Raw genomic sequence first — 19,810 nt, forward strand, 5'->3', positions numbered from 1 at the left:
TTGTTTTTTTTTTCAATTTTATTTCGTATTCTAGCTTTCCTTTCTTTTTAGTTCCTTTTAATTCAAATACAGTTGCATATAATGTTCTTTATATTTTATTATCTAGTTTTCACCACAAAAAAACCAATATAAGGTCTAATTTCTGAATAAATTTTTAATCTCCTAGTTCTTGGTATTCTTTCTTTTCTTATATCAAGAGCTATCTCAGAGTATATACCTTTATTACCTTCGTCCAAATCCCTAGAGAAGGTATAATAGTTGTAATTGTTCACTTCCGGGATCCCTCTCACTCTCTCTCTTTCTCTCTAATTTTCACGCTCGCTCTCTCTCACTATTGAGAGTGTAACGGAGAACGGGAAAGCCCTAAAACCCTTCTATCTCTCTCTCTGCTCTCTCGGTAACTTACCCGCCTTACTTTTTTTTTGCTAAACCGCCACCAAAAAAAAAAGATTAATAGTCATGTGATTTCGTGCAGAAGTACATTAAGTGTAATATCCGGGTAACTGTAATATGTGTTTAATTCGTATAGCAGTATGTTTTGGGTGACGCTGTGCAGCTTTAAGAAGAGGTATCAGCGGCTAATGTTGTTTAATAGTTTAATTAACAGATATCAGAAAGATATCAGTTTTTGAATTTTAAGTATGTTAATATAATATCAGCTGGGTTTCCACCCATACCTACTTTTTTATATTTTTTTTTTTTAAGTTTTGGTCATAGCATTTGTATTTTTATGATAAAATTACAATACAAGATATAATAAAATCAAATATGAATAATCTGAACTACTAACTCATTACATAATCGGTGTGTTTGATACTATCCAGGTAGTGGCGCATCCGCCATACAAATCTATAGAAGTATGTACACCACGCCCTGTTAGGGTCACGATTGGGTTCAAGGGACTTGACAGGTTGGATTTGTCGTTGATCCACTGGTCTTGACGCTTCTTCTCTATTGATCCACAGTTGCCGTGTTCACCCCATCCCCAACAGAAAACAGTATGCACTTCGTTATTACTGCCTTTCATTTTACAATATATTATCCCGTGTTCGCTACCGGTACTGAATCTCTCCAGTTCATTTATAGCTGAATCTCCAATCCCAGGGAATAACTGGCCATGGATATTGTTCCCATAGGAATACACTGAGGATGTGGTGCGAGGCCTAATGTGTATAGACTTCCACATACTTCGAATCTCCAAATCACCTCGGTCTCGCCATTTATCGTCATATATATTGGCAAACTCAACAGGTATGTTTCCCTGGAATTTAACTATTTTTCCATTGGTATCAATGAGAACGAGCCAATCCTTCCCCATACTAACATCTGAGATTAAAACATTCTCTAAAATCACTTGCGGATTACTAACACGACGTGATTTCGGTTCAAATAGTTGACATTTGGTATTGTTCCCCCACCCATAAACAATGCTACTGGAGCCATCGATTTGGTCCACTACTAGAATGCAATTCTGAAAGGAAGAAAATAGTCTGACATTCCTAAAATTAGAAACGTCTATTACCATTTTAAAATCATCTTTGACTTCAAGGCACGATTCACCTAATCCTAATTCACCTCTCATACCATTTCCTCTGCTATAAACCAGTCCTTCTTCCGTAACAATAATTGTGCTATCCCAGCATGCTGCACAATCGACCACTTTACCTGGAACCTTTAGCTGCTGCCAGCCTATCAACTTTAATTTATTACTATTACTCTCCAATTGTCCGCTGGAATTATCCCCACACCCTAACAATGTCCCATCAGATAACAACATTAAAGTGTGATTACCTCCACAATTAATCCTCTTTACTTTAAGTTGTTCATCTCCTTTATAACTCAGAAGAGGAGCTAATGTATCTTCATCATGATTAAGGCCTAAGTTGATAATTTCCGTTTGACCCAAAACTGTACACATACATTATTGATGATTACTAATATGATGTAAAAATGATGTCAAATTATCTTAAATTATAATAAAATTTCCAATATATTCCACTGTAAAGTTTAGTAATTAGTTGCAAATCTTAACATAATAGTGATATCGGACTCATGTTAATTGAAGTTTTTTTGTTCCTTTCACCTAATTAAAGTTATGGATATTATTCTTTACCTCATCCTCTAAAGTTTATCTTTCCTCATAGTTAATTAATTACCAATTTGTTCACATCACCCGGACTCAATGTCCTCTACCAACCTATAATAGAAAAAAAAGCAATTTCGGACAATGAGAAAAATTTTTGTTAACAAACCCTTAGTTTAGTGAAATAAAAGGTACGCGAAGAAAAGGTCAAAAAAAAAAAAAAATTAGGCGGTGCTAACATTATAATTGTTTCGTGAGTATTTAACCTCATCGATTTTGATAATTTTATATTATCAGCTCATTTTATTATATTCCTCATTTTTATTCCTTTTTATCTACATTAAGGAATATTCATACCAAAGATCAAAACATTTTGAGCTTATTTAGAAAACGAAAACCTAATACGCGTTTTTTGTACTAGCAAATTCGTTTTAAAAATAAATGCAAAGTGGAAGGTTACTGTTTTGTTAATATCAGCTTGAGCAACAAACTTTTATCTCAATTTAAGAAAAACTAACTATTTACTTACTGCTTTTTGCTTTTATTTCTTTTTTGACTAAAATTATTTTTTTCATTTTTTCATTTTTTTCATTTTTTGAAGAGAAAGGAAGAAGAATCATACCTCTGACTGAACAAATATAAAAATTTCACATATAACTATCACTAAGATATAATAACAAAGGTAAGACGGAATGTCAGGTAATGAGGAATTAAATCATCAACTACCTGAAAGTTCATCTCCAACTCAGATAAAAACAGTATCATCATCTCCTCTTAAACCGGCATATACAGATCCTAATAATTCAAGCCTGAAGAGCCTAAGGGAACAGTTTGTATTCAAACCAACATCTGCTACACCAGTAGTCACGCAAGGAGCTACTAATACAAATCCTATACCGAACAATATGGACGCTGATAATAAGGGAACTTTTCAAAGCTTGGTAGCTGAATTCCCAGATTTCTCTCAAACACTGGTCCAAGCTGTTTATAAATCGAACTCTTTTGACATTGATTTAGCAAGAGAGAGGTTAACTAGGATAAGGAACCAAAGACAGAACTGGGTTACTGCTAAGGGTAAGAAACCAAATCCAAACCGAACATTCGGTAATGTTACCACCAATAATTCTGCTGCTGTAAATACTACAACTAATAGATTAAGTGGTATAAAAAATGATACTTCTAAAATTATCCTTGAAAAGCAAAGAAAGTCCATATTTGATAGATATTCTAGTACTGTCAACAATGGTGTTCAAAACAGTGGTATTAATTCCGATATGTTTGAAAAAATGCAACGTGGTGGACATAAAAAGAGAAAACTAGTTCGTGGAGATAAACTTGGCGGTGATGAAGATTATATCGACAGCTCTAACTCCCATCTCGAAAAAGCAAAACAGCAATTGTTAAATAGTCGGAATAAGCGTAGTCTTTCCGATGACGAGGATGATGCCGAGGCTAATGCTGCGATGTCTGATGTGAGCAGCGATGAATATGAAGAAAATACTCCAGTTGCAAACATTGATGATCAAATTCTAGAATTCATTAACAATGCCCCTCTTGACGATCTAATGGACCTTGCTGAGGTAACATTTGAAAGAGCCAAAATTATTGAAGCTACAAGACCGTTCACTTCGCTTTACCAATTTTCAGAGCAGGAGTTCCTAACAGAAGAGGAGAAAGAAAAGAAGGAAAAGCAGGCGCTACAAAAGAAGAGAGGTAGAAGAGGGGCAGCTCAGAGAAAAGAAGGTGAGAAAGCTCTAGATAGAATCATGCAATCTATTAGGGGTTATAATGCCATCGAATCTGTTATCAAAACATGTTCTTCTTATGGTAAACTAGTATCTTCGCAAATAAAAAAATGGGGTGTCAATGTTGACGATGATAATGAAGACGGTGAATTAGACTTTATCAATGTTGGATCCGAAACCGAAGGTGATGCAATTGTAGAAGATTTCAGTTCTGCAGCCCAAAGCCCAGCTCCAGGTGAAATGGAGCTAGATAATAAGCCAACTATAAATATTTCAGATGTTAGTAAAACTTTAGAATCTGATATTAAAGTTGAGGAAAATAATAAATCAGAAGAGCTAAAAACAGAAAACCTAGACAAAGATACAGATTCTAGCTCTACCACTGCAAGTATTATAAAACCTGATGAAAAATCTGAAAAGCAAGAAGATCCTGATAGTGATTTCCAAGCTGATGAAGAAATGGAGTTTGTCGATGAGGACGAAGAAGATGAGGAGTACGATGAAGACATCCCCATTACAAGAAAAACAAGATCAGCCGCACCTAACTTAAGGAAAGAAGTTGCTAAGAAAAATCGTGTTGTTAAATTTTTTAGAGGTAAACCAAAGCTACTGAATCCTGAAGTATCATTGAAAGATTATCAGCAAACAGGTATCAACTGGTTGAATCTGTTATACCATAACCAAATTTCATGCATCCTAGCTGATGATATGGGTTTAGGAAAAACTTGTCAAGTTATTTCATTCTTAGCATACCTAAAACAAATTGGCGAGCCAAGTCCTCATCTAGTTGTTGTTCCATCTTCAACATTAGAAAATTGGTTGAGGGAATTTCAAAAGTTTTGCCCTTCTCTTAAAATTGAGCCATATTACGGTAATCAGCAAGAACGTGCTGACTTAAGAGAGATTTTAGAAAGGAACGAGGGAAAATATGACGTAATTGTCACAACATATAATTTGGCAGCTGGTAATAAATATGATGTTTCCTTTCTAAAGAGTAGAAACTTTAATGTTGTGGTTTATGATGAAGGTCATATGCTTAAGAACTCTTTGTCAGAAAGATTTACTAAACTGATGAGAATTCATGCTAATTTTAGACTTCTTTTGACTGGTACTCCTCTTCAGAATAATCTAAAAGAACTAATGTCCCTACTGGAGTTTATTATGCCGAACTTATTTGTTTCCAAAAAGGAATCATTGGCCGCTGTATTTAAACAAAGAGCAAAAACTACTGATGATAACAAAGGCCATAATCCGTTACTGGCTCAACAAGCAATTACCAGAGCCAAAACCATGATGAAGCCATTTATTCTGCGTAGAAGAAAAGATCAGGTTTTAAAACATCTACCTGCCAAACACTCGAGGACGTGCTACAATACTATGACAGACTCTCAGAGAGAAATTTATGATCGTGAAATAAAGCTAGTCATGGAACATAAGAAGATGATTAGCGAGGGTACTCTACCAAAGGATAAAAAAGAACGGAGTAAAATTGAGAACTCGAGCTCAAAGAATTTAATCATGTCTCTGAGAAAAGCTTCAATCCACCCTTTATTATTCAGACATATCTATGACGATTCTAAAATCAACAAAATGAGTGATGCTATCCTGGATGAACCGGCATATGCTGAGAATGGTAACAAAGAATATATCAGAGAAGATATGAGTGTTATGACTGATTTTGAACTACACAGGTTATGTATAAACTTTCCAAAAACCCTTGGTAAGTATAAATTGAAAAACAACGAATGGATGAACAGTGGTAAAATCGAATCTTTGAAGAAGCTGTTAGATGATATTATTAATCACAAACGTGAAAAAGTGTTAATTTTCTCACTTTTCACCCAAGTTTTAGATATTCTTGAAAAAGTACTAACCACACTTAACTACAAGTTCCTAAGACTAGACGGCTCAACGCAAGTTAATGACAGACAGACAATGATTGACAAATTCTATGATGACAAAACGATTCCTGTGTTTATGCTTTCTACCAGAGCTGGTGGTTTCGGTATCAATTTAGTCTGTGCCAACCATGTAATTATATTTGACCAAAGTTTCAATCCACATGACGATAGACAAGCTGCTGACAGAGCACATCGTGTGGGGCAAACTAAAGAGGTCACTGTGACGACATTGATCACAAAAGATAGTATAGAAGAGAAAATCTTCCAGCTAGCAAAAACTAAACTTGCATTAGACAACCAAGTGAGTAGCAACGAGGACAAAGACAACGACGTCCTTGAAAGCAAAGTTAGTGATCTTCTGGAAGATATTATATACAAAGAACACGAAAAGTAGGAGCACTCACGTTCCTATGCCAACTTTTATCCCTTATAATATATAGATTTAATTGTTATTTTATAAACTCTTAAAAATTCTAATTCTAATTCTGATACTAATTTTTTTTAAAGTAAGAAATAAAAAAAAAAATAAAAAAAAGACAGATATTAATCTAATCTTTTTTATTCACTAATCCTCTAATCCTTAATATCACCGCTATGTATTTATTACTATTATATTTAATATGCTTTTGTATTCATTGTGACTTAAATATTTTAAATTTGAATTTAACTTATTAATCGACCCACTAGTTCCAATCACGTTGTTTTTCTTCGGGGTCTCCATTATTCCGGGGTACGGTAGATTGGAAAGGCTTTTCTTTTTATTACGTGATTAGAAGATTGATGCGAGATTCCTCTGTTTGTATTTTTTTCATTTCTCAGTACGCGAACTTATTTTTTTGGGAGATCAAACAAAAAAAAAGGGATCGACGGTGCATCTCAAGGAGAGAAACCCTAGTACAATCTACTATATTCAAAAAAATTCGTACGGAGTAACAAAATCCTTTTTCCTTTTATTGAAGTATCAAATATTTTAACTCCATTGATAACTTAGTACTGTATAGATATAACTTTAGTATAGATGAAACTTAGCATAGTAGAGATTAGGACTTAGTCTAGTAGAGATAGAAGTCATATCTATGGTTCTTCAAAAACAACTACAACAAAAAGATTCTTCTATAACGTTTGTGCAGGTCTAGGGACAAAAACTTAAACTCCGGATAATAGGTTTACCCAGCATTGTGTGACAACACTTACTTTCCTTACTAGTGGTGTCCTACATACCTTGCAGGAATGATTATTTACATACGTTTCTGTCTATTTGCTGATTTATTTTTTGAGGTATAGTAAGATAAAGACAATCTATAGCACGGTTTGCAAGGGCTCGCTTGAGCTACCACAGTATGTATTGTGTATCTCCTTTTTAAATTTGATATTTTTGTTTTAATTTTGGACAAGGGCTTATGTTATTCTATGCATTACTGTCAGTGGTATTCATTCTTTTCTTCCAGGTAAGCCACAGCTGTAAAATGCAAAAGGGAATTGAAATGTTGATCTCTACTGTTTCTTCCCCTACGGGTTTTGTTATATTTCTTCTATAGTGTTATTATTCCTTAGAATCATTCACACAAGTCAAATCTTCATTCCTCTCCTGCAGCAATCTCTGAGTATGAGAATTCATGTTCCAGAACGACCTTTTTTTTTTTTTTTTGCTTGTTTTTCTCTCTCCGGGCATTTCATACCAGATTAGCGAATTACTTCCACCCCCACTACGTACTTTTCTCCGCTTACCTTCTCTTCTTTGTTTTTTTATCTAATTCGATGCATTCTCTACACCTCGTTCTTTACTTTTCTTTCTCCCCGTCCTCTCTCATTCTCCTTTACATATCTTCTTAACTCTGTCTTAGTTTTTCTCTTACGCATTTACTGTCTTAAGTGGAGATAGAGTTAGTAGGGGCTGTCAAAGGACTCACTGAAATGAAAAAAAATTAACTACGGACTTTTCTAGGTTACTTCCGTCAACCTTTTTTTCTCCCCCATCTATCACCCCACACACATAAATGTCTATAGCGTTAACAGAAAGTACCAGTTAGAAGATGCAGGAGAAGAGACAAGTTATTTTTGCTTCTATGGGTATTTCTCTGTGTATTTTTTTTCAAAAATTTTTTTTCGGGTACACCAACGATTGTTACTCATTACTAAAAAAAAACACATCCCAGCCCCTCCCCTTTGGGACCTTGGTGATCATCAGTTAAAAATCAGTTTTCTTTCCGATATATAAACAAATGACAAAAACTCAAAGGTATATGTTATTTCTTCTTCTTATAGAAACCAAAGCGCTACGCTACGAACCATAATCAAAACAAGTCGAGGAAAGGTATTATATTATAAGAACAAGCGCCTTACCCTTTTCCAGTTTACCTCACATCCTTCCCAATTTGTTTTTTATTGTTTTTTTAAAGACTGACAAGTACAATATTTGGTGAACAATACAGGATTAGATTCTCTCACCAATAATACTGTCGAGACACCGCTAATACTGTCGAGACACCGCTGGTATTGTATAACGCCATTTAAAATAATATAATAAGGATAAAACAAAAAAAAAACATTACCCGCCGATCTTAAGGGATACTTGTCGTTCAAACATATATCGTTGGAAGCTATATTCACGTGATTACAGTGAGGAGAAGACCCAAAGAAAAGAAGAAGAAGAGGACACAACACACGGTAGACGGTTTTTTTTGTCTTAGAAACATCTGTACGAAAGAAGCTTAAGAAGTGTCAAAAGAGAAAAGCAAAAAAAATTTTTTTTTATTTTATTTATACTTGCTGTCCTCTCCGGTTAATTACGTCAATAGCAAAAGGAACCAAGTTAAATTAGTAGGAGGAAACATTGTTGAGTTGAGTGAAATTTTTTTATCTTTTGCCCTTATTAAATTTCAGTTTGATTCTAGAAGGGAAAAAAAATAAAACAAAATACAGGAACACTAATTTTTTTCTTCCTTCAATTTTTTTGTTTTAGACGTTGGACTTTTTTGATCTACATAAAAGGAATTTGAAATACGTTCTTCTCCACAAAGCTGTTTTAATAAGACATACCCAAAAACTAAAGAACTAAACAAAACTAATTGTTTTTTTTTTTTTATTAAAAAGTTAAATACATTGGAGAAAGAAAAAAACAAAAAATACAGGCTTGAAAAAAAAACAAAAAACAAGTTACTGTGATTAATAAGTTCAAGGAAGGTAAAGAAATTCGAAGAAAAAAACGAAAAGAAGTTCTTTCTCTGCTAATTGAATAATCTTTTTTATTTTTTTTAATAAACACAAATATTAAAGGATTAACTAAATTCCTTTACTATTTGCAAAAAAAAAAAAAAAAAAAGAGAAAAGAAGAAAAAGAAGAACAACAACACTTTCTTTTACTCCACTCCTTCTAACTCAATAAAGAGAGTAAAGAAAGGAGAAGAAGAAAAGAAAACAACATCTTTAAACTTTTAAAGAACAAAAAAGAGACAAAGCTTACTTCTTTTTTACTTCTTTAATAGCTTTAAAGTTTCAGTGCTAGGCTTTTTCAACCAGGTTACTAAACCAAACAGATTTATCTATAACAAATATACAACAGACGATGAAACAATGTCTACAAGTAAAGAAAGTATTCCTATGCAACAGAGGTCTCAGAATGTCTCTGAACTTCTGAATATCCTAATGGATATTAATAAAATAAATGGCGGAGACACAAATACCGCAGAAAAGATGAAAGTTCATGCTAAAAGTTTTGAAGCTGCATTGTTCGAGAAATGTTCTTCCAAAGAAGAATACCAAGAGACAATGAAGTCAAAAATAGATGCTATGAGAAATACTCGTGATAAGAGAAAGAGAGAGTCGGTTAGTACGCCAGGTGGCTTGTTGCCACAAGGTGGAACTCCAGGTCTCTCAGCAAACACAACAATGAATATGTCTCAGGGCTTTATGCCAAATGATATGTATGGCAAAAACGTTGGTAACAATAACAACAATAATAATGATTCGCAAATGTTTTTGAACCAACAGGCCGAGGCTAGGCAACAGGCAGCTAGACAACTAAAGAATAGACAACAGCAAATGGGATCCCAACAACAACCACAACAACAACAACAACAACAACATTTGACTCAACAACAACAACAGCTTTTAAACCAAATGCGTGTGGCTCCAATTCCAAAGGAACTTCTACAAAGAATTCCTAATCTACCCCCTGGTGTCACCACCTGGGAACAGGTTACTGCTCTAGCTCAACAAAATAGACTATCGGCACAAGATATGAGTATCGCTAAGGATATCTACAAGATACACCAGCAATATCTAATCAAAGCCAGATTACAACAACAACAACGTCAGCAGCAGCAACAACAACAACAGCAGCAGCAACAACAACAGCAGCAACAACAACAACACCCTCAAGCCCAGCAGCGCCAAGTTCCTGTTCACCAAAATAATCAAACTAATAACAACGATATTCAGCAGCAACAACAGCAGCACATGCCTCAACAACAGAGAAATAATTCCCAACGTAACAATGTTCTTGGTCAAATAAATCAAATGTTCACTCCTGATGAACAAAGAGCATTACTACAAGAAGCTATGGAAGCCTGTAAAAACTTCCAAAAAGCCCATTTTGGGGGTCAGATGTCAGATGCCAACAAGCAAGCCTTCATTAAGAAATTCATAAACTCTAAAGCATTAAAGAAGTTAGAAGCCATGAGAATGGCCCAAGGAAATAATAATCAAAACAAAGGCGGTAATCAACAACAACAGTTAAGGCAACAACAAAATAACGGCCAGTCAACTCAACCGGGACTTAACACTCCTCAAGTGCAAGGCAATCAGCAAAGAGTAGCTCGTAGAGGTGCTATGATGAATAATTCTGCAGGTCCAGGCTACGTAGCACCAATGAATCTCCCAGATCCAATCGCAACTCAAAGTAACTCCTCTCCGAACAATAATAACATTCCATTAATATCCAATCAAGCTCCTACACAATCCACACCACAAGGTCCACAGGCTCCAGTTGGACAAGCAAAATCACAAGTACCAACACCAACTGCTGGCCAATCCCAACAGCGGCCACCTTCTGGCAGGTCTGTACCTATGTTGACACCTACACCAGAGGATGTTGAAGTTGTAAGAAGGATTTCTGCAGAAGCTGCAAAGACACAATTGCGTCTAACAGATCTGACAAACTCCTTGACACCTCAAGAAAGAGATGAAATTAAGAAAAGGTTACAGAAGAATCAACCGCTTTTTGCACAGGTAAGTAGTTATGCACCTCAAGTGTACCTTTTCACAAAAAGTGAGAGCTTCCTAAAAGAAGTTTTGCAATTGAGAATTTTTATTAAGGAAATTCTAGAAAAATGTTCTAAAGGAATTTACGTCGTTAAGCTAGATACTGTTGATAAGCTAGTCATGAAATATCAAAAATATTGGGAAAGTATGAAGATTCAACTCTTGAGAAGACAGCAAATGTTGCAACAACAGCAACAACAACAGCTACAGCAGCCGATCCCAGACGCCAATAAAACACAAAATATTTCTCAGCAACAACAACGTGTGCAAGGAAACATGCAGCAAATACAGCAACAATTACAACAACAACAACAACAACAACAACAACAACAACAACAACAAACCAGAAACAGAAAATCTGGCAAAACTCCATCAAATGCTGCCATTGCTGCAGCCGTTGCTATGGGTGGCAACGATAATGTATCTTCGATGTCACCTGCATCACAAAGTAGAGCCGGCTCTAACCTACCAAATTTCCCCCAACAGATGCCTACTAATATGACACCTGGAATGATTCCTCCAACTAACGTACTATCTCCTCAGAACTCTACACAACCTCATGTATCTCCAAAAATGACAAAGGCGTCTTCATCTACTGCTATGAAGAGTGACGGAGCTACAAGTCGTCGTGGCAGTGCAAAACCTAGAGCAAAATCTACTGCAGCTGGTCCTGCTAACAAAAAGACTCCTTCAGCAAGTACCCCACAGGGTTCTACCCCTGTATTGATTACCACAGCCCCTTCTGCTTCAGGTACACCCAATGTAAGAAATAAATCAGCAACGCCTCTAAATGGTGGTATATCCCCCAAATCGACTACTCAACGAACTAACTCCAACACAGGTGTCGCGTCAATGAAGACTCCTTCACCAATGACGGTACCAATTCCACAACCAGGTAGCAGTTCTATTTATAAGAAGGAAGAAGATTATCTGTCTAAATTAAACTTGAGAAAAGAAGAGATTGTCTTCCGTCAAAAACAGAGACAAGATATCTTATCATATTCCCCAATTGATCTCTTTTTGACTACTGTGGCCGATTGTTTGGGTATAGACGATAACGATGTCGAACTAATTAATAAAATACCTGTGTCGCTCACAGAAACCATTAATAATACTGGAAAGAAGAAGCTTACAAAAGCTGCTCAAAAATTAAGAGAGAAAGAGTTGTTAAACGTTTCAGTGGTTGTTGGGGACACAGATAAACTAATTATGGCATCAAAATCTGCGGACAAAATGGATTACTCGATAGACTCGCAATCATTATCAGCTGTCTTCAAAAATTCTTCTGGTACAGAGAACCTAACTCATATGTCGGTATCGGCTGGTGTAAGCGATGTAATGAACAATAATGACATTAGCGCTCGCGGTGTAAAGAGAAAACTAGAAGATGTTGAGATTAGCCCCGCTAATTCGAATGTTTCTCCATCGGCATCTATTATGAGTGAATCCAAAAAAATAAAAATTGATTCACCAGAAGACATGTTCGTTAGTCATAATACAGAAAGCTCAAGTGGCGTTACCAGTTCTTCCCTTGGTGATTCTGGAAAAGAAGGCTCATGTAAAAGTGCTGTAAATTCCACAACAGATGGTGCTGAAAATAATATTTGGGATTGGAATTTTTGGACTAGCCTCGAATAAATTTGAATCCTTTGTTCCAAGAATACCGAACCCATAAATTTTACTGGTCTAACTTTTGTAAACTTCACCATATCTTAATTTTTTTTTATCTTTAATTATCTGTATTACTGAATTTAAAAAGTTGTATTATAGATACCATAGAAGGTATTTTGTTTACTACTGTACTATTCTTTTAACCTATCATTATCTAAAACTAATTATTACTATTCATCTATTTTTAATAATGATACCTACCTATTTGTATTTTTATCGTGACTTAACCTATAAGAAATAATAACTACTGTTAAGAAGTCTCTTATTTCTTTTTATGTGTGTTTTATTTTTTTTTTTTTTCATAGATAAACTAATAATAATCTATAACTTCGATTAAATATAAGAAATTAGTCAATTTCGAACCGGCAAAAAACATATTTTATTCAAGTGGACTTGGAAGTATTTATTAACTTACAACAATATACAAAAAAATAAAAATAAAAAAAATTAAAAAGAACAGCAAATATTCCTTAGCTAACTTGATCAGTTACTACTAATGAATCAACATCTATTGATGGTAATATGATATCTCTTTTTCATCATTGAGTTTAAAATAATTATCTAGTAATAATATGCTCATCAATCCCTAATAAAGTTGCTCCAAGGATATTTGTTGATAATGAGATGCCTGCAATTAATGGTATAGTATCAATAAATCCTGCTGTGATCCCAAAAGCTGTATATTGCCCGGGGTGTTCAAATATATTGTCGAACCTTTGTATATTATCAAGTCCTTTAAGTCTAAGTATTTTTGAAAAATATATTCTTGATAGAACAGGAGCAGACAAAAGATGAAATATGTATGGACCTAAAAGAGGTATACCTGAGACCCCTAACAGTAGTAACAACGATGTTATTGCTACAGAATATTCAGCCACTTTTTTAGGGAGATAAAATGCCCAGAAATATGTTTTGCGATGGGAAACTGTATATCTAATAGGTCTGGATTTGAATAAGCTCTGGTAGCCATTTACCTTGATACATGACACAACTAGATTCTCATTCAGATGTGATACTCTGAGAAACATCATGGTCAGCATATTTGCATGTAACAGTGAATGAATCCAAGCTACCGCGATTCCGATCGGACCTGCGAAAATAAAGAGAGCTGTATATACTGGAGTGATCGTGGCCCAATATACCATACTGATGACAGTATACATTATCAAATATATGCTGAAGAGTGCCGTAGCTGACGCCGAGTAGCTCCTGAAATTACTATAAAGCTCATATATCCCTTTAAACGGATAAGAGAAAGCATTGCCGCCCACAATATCATCAATCAAAACTGCTGAAAGTTGGGCGGCACGTCTAGCAATTTTGAAAACCTGTTGCTGATACAAACCAGGGAGATTCTGCATAGCAGATTTTGTAGATAAAGGTAGCGGCCGAAACACTTGGTCGCGACTCACCTTATAGTAAGCGCTACCAATCGCAGTCAAGATCAAAGACCCAGCAAAACTCATCTTTGTTATATATATAAGTTTAATTATCTTATACTACAGTTTTTTTATGTTTTACTGATATATGCTGTTATTGAAAAAAAAGTATATCTACACAGTAATTCTACTCCTAACTTGTAGCATCGCTGGTATAATACAGCTCAATCTTATCGACAGCTAAGCTTCCCAATGACACAAAAAAAATAAAACCATGAAAAAAAAAGAATTGAAATATTAAAAGAAGTATTAATACCTGCTTACGTAAGATTTACTGATAATTCCTAAAACGCTCACATCAATAACTGTTTTTATTAACCGCCCATAGGCTGACGTAACAGCCGAGCCCTTTTCTTTTTTTTCCCCGTCCTTGCCTATAAATCTTAATCATTTACCTATCATTGTGAGAGTAAGGTCTTAGGGCAGCGTTTTTTTTAGGGTTTCAAGATATTACTTGTATATTGAGTTGTGTTGTGTGTGTGTGTTTGTGTGTGTGTGTGTTGGAGTATGGCCTATTTGCTATTTGTTGGTGGGGGACATGGCTATGGTTGGCTAAGAATTAGGGTTTCGTTCTTGTTGTGAAGCCCTTTTTTTGATTTTTTTTATAAGACTGCTGATGCTTCCGTGCTTACTTTTCTGTGTGAACACCGTCCTCGCCCCCCCGCAAAATCCGCAAAGGGGAGGTTTTCATAAAGGGAGAAACAAAGAAAGCCCTAAAACGCTTGAGACAGCCTAGCGACTCGCAGAGGCAGCCTAGTTCATGTTTATGGGCCCTTCAGCTGTTAGAGGGAGAGAGAAGCTTTTTGAACCTTTTGAGCCTGTGAGACATCAGAGAGAGAGAGAGACTTTAGGGTGAGTGGGCAAATCTGGGGAAAGTTAGTAATTGTTTTCTTTTTTAATATTGACAAACATCAATATATATCAGTATACCAGAAACTTATCATTTATCAATACAAAATAACAATAGCCTTTTTTCCCATACTCTTAAGCAAATAATAAAAAGGGAGTGAAGGAAAAACAAGAACAAGAGGGCTAAAAGAGGAATAAGTAGGGGAAAACCATTTTTAGGTAATTGCTTATTTCAATCTTTCATATTTTTTTCATTTAATTTGCTGTTGAAAGAGCTTTTGAATAGGGATAGGGTCTTTTATTTTTACTTCTTTTGAGTTTGTATTACTTTTAAAAGCTATAATAACAATTAGTTAAAGAGAACAAGTATAAATACTATCAAGAACAGAAAAGAGAACAAAAATTATCCCAGGGAGATTAAGATATAAAGAACAAAGTTATAAAGAGATAAACAAGAACTTTTTACTAAACTAAAAAAGAAACCAAATAGAGAGATAATAATGCCATATATTGGGGCATCTAATATATCTGAAAACTCTTTTGTAAGTTTAAAGGAGAAACATTCTATTAGGACCCAAGGTTCGCCCTCGAATAATGGGTCTGAAGTCTCTCTTGATGAGGATTCCAAGAATAAGAGTATTACACCGTCAAAATTAGCACAGGTTACTACTGCAGCATCATTAGACGAAGAACGAACATTGAAAAGTGAAAACGACGAGGATGAGGAGGAGGAGGAGGAGGACGAAATTGCGGACTATAATGGTGGGGAGATAAAAGAAAATGGTGATAGTGAAGAGCCTAAGCCCAAGACAAGGCCCAGAGAACAATCTTTTAATGGTCCATTACCCGAGGAGCCACCGAGAGATGACATTGCATTTCTGTCCAGTATAGAGAAGCCGCCGGCGTTAGCAAGAAATACGTCACTGGACTCTTCTGCTTCATCTTATTCAGAGGTTGATGCTAGAGAGCTCTTTTCTCTACCCAACGAGTCTACACATGCTTACTCATATAACCCATTGTCACCCAACTCATTGGCTGTGCGATTAACCATCTTGAAGCGGTCTTTAGAGATTATTATAGGACATCCCGATATGCTAAGAGACGATGAATTAGATATGAATGAGAATACGGACATCCCTGTACAAAGGAGAAAAAGTTTAAACAACCTCTATCCTAGGTTTGAATCCTTCTCAGCTGATAGAAGTGCCATGAGAGTGACATCTCAGAAATGGCAACCTCACAGAGCAACTCTAAATGCATTTGTTGCTAATAGTACTACAAATTTCAGAAATTTAATATCTGAAAACAATAGCATTGGATCACGAAGCGGCAAGAGTGGTAATAATATATCCGCGACTCCCGGATTTCCTAATATCAACGTCGGGGGTATTAAGGGCATACATAGAGCAGCCTCAGTAGCATTCCTTCCGTCTACGTTCAGTAAGTTAAGTTCTGAAAAGAGTCTTCGTGATATAAATAACAAGTATGGAAGGCGACCTAATCCTTCAGTGACATTTAGAGAACCTTTCAAAGACGTTCCTGTACCAGAATCGAAAGGAGAGGATGATACTTCTTCTTCAACAAATACTCTAAGTCAAGAAGCAACGAAAGGGGATCATATTCATAATAATGCAGGCAGTAACGGTGATATATCAGAAGGAGATACTATCGTCAACGATATTGATCAATTCATTGATGAACAGCGGGCAAATTTGATGAGTCTATTAGATCTCTTAAACGAAACACTAGAAAATAACACATCTGCTAAGGCATCTGATCTTCACATGATATCATTATTTAATCTAGACAAATTATCTCTAAAAAATGATAGCAAAGGAGGCTCTAACTCTGAGTCCGAAAGAAGAACGATAGCATTAAAAAAGACTTTACTTGATAGTTTAGCGGAACCATTTTTTGAACATTATAATGAAACCAACAATAATGAAGATGACCCAGAATTCAATGAAGAGATGGAAGACATAGGCGGTGTAGATGATTCGGTCTCTCTTAGTGAACTTAGACCGCAACAGGATTATGGTAGAATATTGAGAACATTCACTTCAACAAAAAACTCTGCTCCTCAAGCTATTTTTACATGTTCACAGCAGGACCCATGGAAATTTAAGGCTGCAAACGATTTGGCATGTTTGATTTTTGGTATATCTAAGAATGGGCTAAGAGCTTTAACACTTTTAGATCTGATTCACACTGATAGTAGAAACTTTGTGGTCAATAAATTGTCCTCTACTGAAGGTCAAGAGTTAGTATTCACCGGTGAAATTATTGGTATAATGCAGCCAGGAATGGACAACTCTAATCTTGTATGGGCTTCATTTTGGGCTAAGAGAAAAAATGACATGCTTGTTTGTGTCTTCGAAAAGGTTCCTTGTGATTACGCAGATGTTATGCTAAGCTTAACCGATTTTTCAGTGACTTCAGTGCAAGATAGATGTGGGTTACTAGAAAGCAAGAAAAATGAAAAAGAAACAAAAGAGCCCACCTTTCACATTGGTTTACATGATGAATCTTCAGATTCTGAGCATGAAGAAGAAACATCTCATGACAATATAAATATAACCTTAGAGTCTCCAGAACATGTAAAAAAATCCGTTAAATTTGCAAATGAAATATCAAAGGTTGCTATGTTCAGCAAATCGTTAGCCCAATTGATACAAGATGTTTGTGATGGGAAACTGAAGGATTTGGATGATGATCTATTACCACTCCCTCTCAGAGTATCAAATAGAATAAACTACACAAGGTATTTTACGTTAAGTCATTTACCACATCATGTACCATGTGCTGTTTCATCTACAATATTAGAAAATGAAATAAAACTAAAAATTCATGGTATTCCCTACCAAGCTGGTTTGTTTGTTGTAGATTCACATAATTTCCAAATGATCAGCTTCAATAAATCAATAATTAAGAACATGTTTGGTTATCATTTTGCTGATATGGTTGGTAAACCAATTACAGACATAATCCCATCTTTTGCGGAACTAATAAAATATACATCTCTAAGATATCCAGCATTAAACGTAACAAACCATAAGAATAGAGGATTGGTTTTAACTGAGCACTTCTTCCGTAAATTAAGAGCGGAAATGAAAGGTCGCAGAGATGAGTTCTATACCTCAATTGGAATCGATGCTATTCATCGGGATGGAGGAATGATTAAAATTGATTTTCAGGTTAGAGTTATGAACTCTAATGTATTGTTATTATGGATAACACATTCGAGAGACGTCTTCTTTAGTGACTACACAACAACACCTTCGCAACTTCATATGTTGAAAGAAAATGATCTAGCAGTCGTCAGCAGTGGAGGTAGTTCTACATGTTCTTCCAATAAATCTTCTTCGCATTTATCCACTGGAACTTTAAAAGCTCTAAGTAAAATTTCTGATTATCGAGAAATAAAGACAGACCAGAGTTTTAGAGAGAATTCAGAAAAGTCTTCAACGACTTCTTCTAAGGATTCTACAGTTTTTGAGAAGGATAACAAACCTATTAATGGCGGTGGTGATGATGAAGTTGAAGTTGATGACAGTGAAATAGAGAAAGATATAGATGATCCTGACTTGAGAAGGAAATTAGCTTTGGCTAAAATTTATCATAAAGATAAATCCCAATTTGTTAAAGAAGAAAACTTTAAGGTAAATCAGAGTTTCATATTGAGCAAAATTTCCATCCAACCAAGCACTGAATCTCTTGTATCAACTAGATCTGTAACATCAGCACCTCCAAATAAAGAATCAAATTTATCGAAACCAACCACCTTTTTGACTTCTAATGAAAGCCCAATTGGTTCCAAGAAACATAGCAAGAAGTTTACTGATTTTATCGTGCTTCAAAAAATGGGTGAAGGTGCCTACGGTAAGGTAAATTTATGCCTACATAAAAAAGAGAGATATATTGTAGTTATTAAAATGATTTTCAAAGAACGTATTTTAGTTGATACGTGGGTTCGGGACCGTAAACTTGGAACAATCCCATCTGAGATCCAGATCATGGCCACTCTCAGTAAAGAGCCTCAGGAAAATATCCTAACTCTATTGGATTTCTTTGAAGATGATGATTACTACTATATTGAAACACCTGTCCATGGTGAGACTGGTAGTATTGATTTGTTTGATTTAATCGAATTCAAAACAAACATGACTGAATTAGAAGCTAAATTGTTGTTTAAGCAGGTAGTGCTTGGTCTTAAATATCTCCATGACCAAGGAATTGTTCACAGGGATATCAAGGATGAAAATATCATCGTGGATTCTCAAGGTTTTGTTAAAATTATCGATTTTGGCTCGGCAGCATATGTTAAAAGTGGTCCATTTGATGTTTTTGTGGGTACTATTGACTACGCTGCCCCAGAGGTTTTGGGGGGTAACCCATACGCTGGTAAACCTCAAGATATTTGGGCTATCGGTATCTTACTGTATACTATCGTCTTCAAAGAAAATCCCTTTTACAACATTGATGAAATCTTAGAAGGTGAGCTAAAATTTAATAACACAGAAGGTGTAAGTGAACAATGTAAAGACTTGATTTCGAGGATTCTCAATAAGAATGTACAGAAGAGGCCTACAATTGATGATATTTATAATGACGATTGGTTAATTCTCGAATATGAAAGCTCCTAGAGAATTAAAAAGTAACTTATTGGTTTCATTTCATTTATATTACCATCGACACGGTTGTTTTAGATGATGTTGTTTTCTTTATTATTATTTGTTGTTATTAATTTTATTTCTATTTTATTTTATTTTTATATTTTTACTCTGTTTTATAATTTGATTTAATTTAACTGCTCTTTTACTATGATCTACATTAATACATAATTCGAAAACCTGAGCTCAT

The 19,810-nt window shown here is 35.2% G+C and overlaps 5 protein-coding genes across 5 annotated transcripts; 3 read left to right on the forward strand and 2 right to left on the reverse strand.

Moving 5' to 3' along the window:
* Positions 1–793: 793 nt before the first annotated feature.
* Positions 794–1,918, reverse strand: ATS1 (Ats1p; the record flags this gene model as incomplete). The annotated part of the gene is made up of 1 exon (XM_071053675.1): positions 794–1,918. One exon carries the CDS (start codon positions 1,916–1,918, stop codon positions 794–796), a length of 1,125 nt encoding a protein of 374 aa, XP_070910087.1.
* Positions 1,919–2,775: 857 nt separating this feature from the next.
* FUN30 (DNA-dependent ATPase FUN30) lies at positions 2,776–6,123 on the forward strand (the record flags this gene model as incomplete). Its single annotated transcript, XM_071053676.1, has 1 exon — positions 2,776–6,123. One exon carries the CDS (start codon positions 2,776–2,778, stop codon positions 6,121–6,123), a length of 3,348 nt encoding a protein of 1,115 aa, XP_070910088.1.
* Positions 6,124–9,302: 3,179 nt separating this feature from the next.
* Positions 9,303–12,629, forward strand: RNJ42_03513 (Mediator of RNA polymerase II transcription subunit 15; the record flags this gene model as incomplete). The annotated part of the gene is made up of 1 exon (XM_071053677.1): positions 9,303–12,629. One exon carries the CDS (start codon positions 9,303–9,305, stop codon positions 12,627–12,629), a length of 3,327 nt encoding a protein of 1,108 aa, XP_070910089.1.
* Positions 12,630–13,219: 590 nt separating this feature from the next.
* Positions 13,220–14,128, reverse strand: LDS1 (Lds1p; the record flags this gene model as incomplete). The annotated part of the gene is made up of 1 exon (XM_071053678.1): positions 13,220–14,128. The coding sequence occupies one exon, from the start codon at positions 14,126–14,128 to the stop codon at positions 13,220–13,222; it is 909 nt and encodes a 302-aa protein (XP_070910090.1).
* Positions 14,129–15,450: 1,322 nt separating this feature from the next.
* Positions 15,451–19,593, forward strand: PSK1 (serine/threonine protein kinase PSK1; the record flags this gene model as incomplete). Its single annotated transcript, XM_071053679.1, has 1 exon — positions 15,451–19,593. One exon carries the CDS (start codon positions 15,451–15,453, stop codon positions 19,591–19,593), a length of 4,143 nt encoding a protein of 1,380 aa, XP_070910091.1.
* Positions 19,594–19,810: the final 217 nt, after the last annotated feature.

Source organism: Nakaseomyces bracarensis (assembly GCF_045282275.1).
Source record: "Nakaseomyces bracarensis strain CBM3 chromosome Unknown Scaff12_0, whole genome shotgun sequence".
Classification (NCBI taxonomy): domain Eukaryota; kingdom Fungi; phylum Ascomycota; class Saccharomycetes; order Saccharomycetales; family Saccharomycetaceae; genus Nakaseomyces; species Nakaseomyces bracarensis.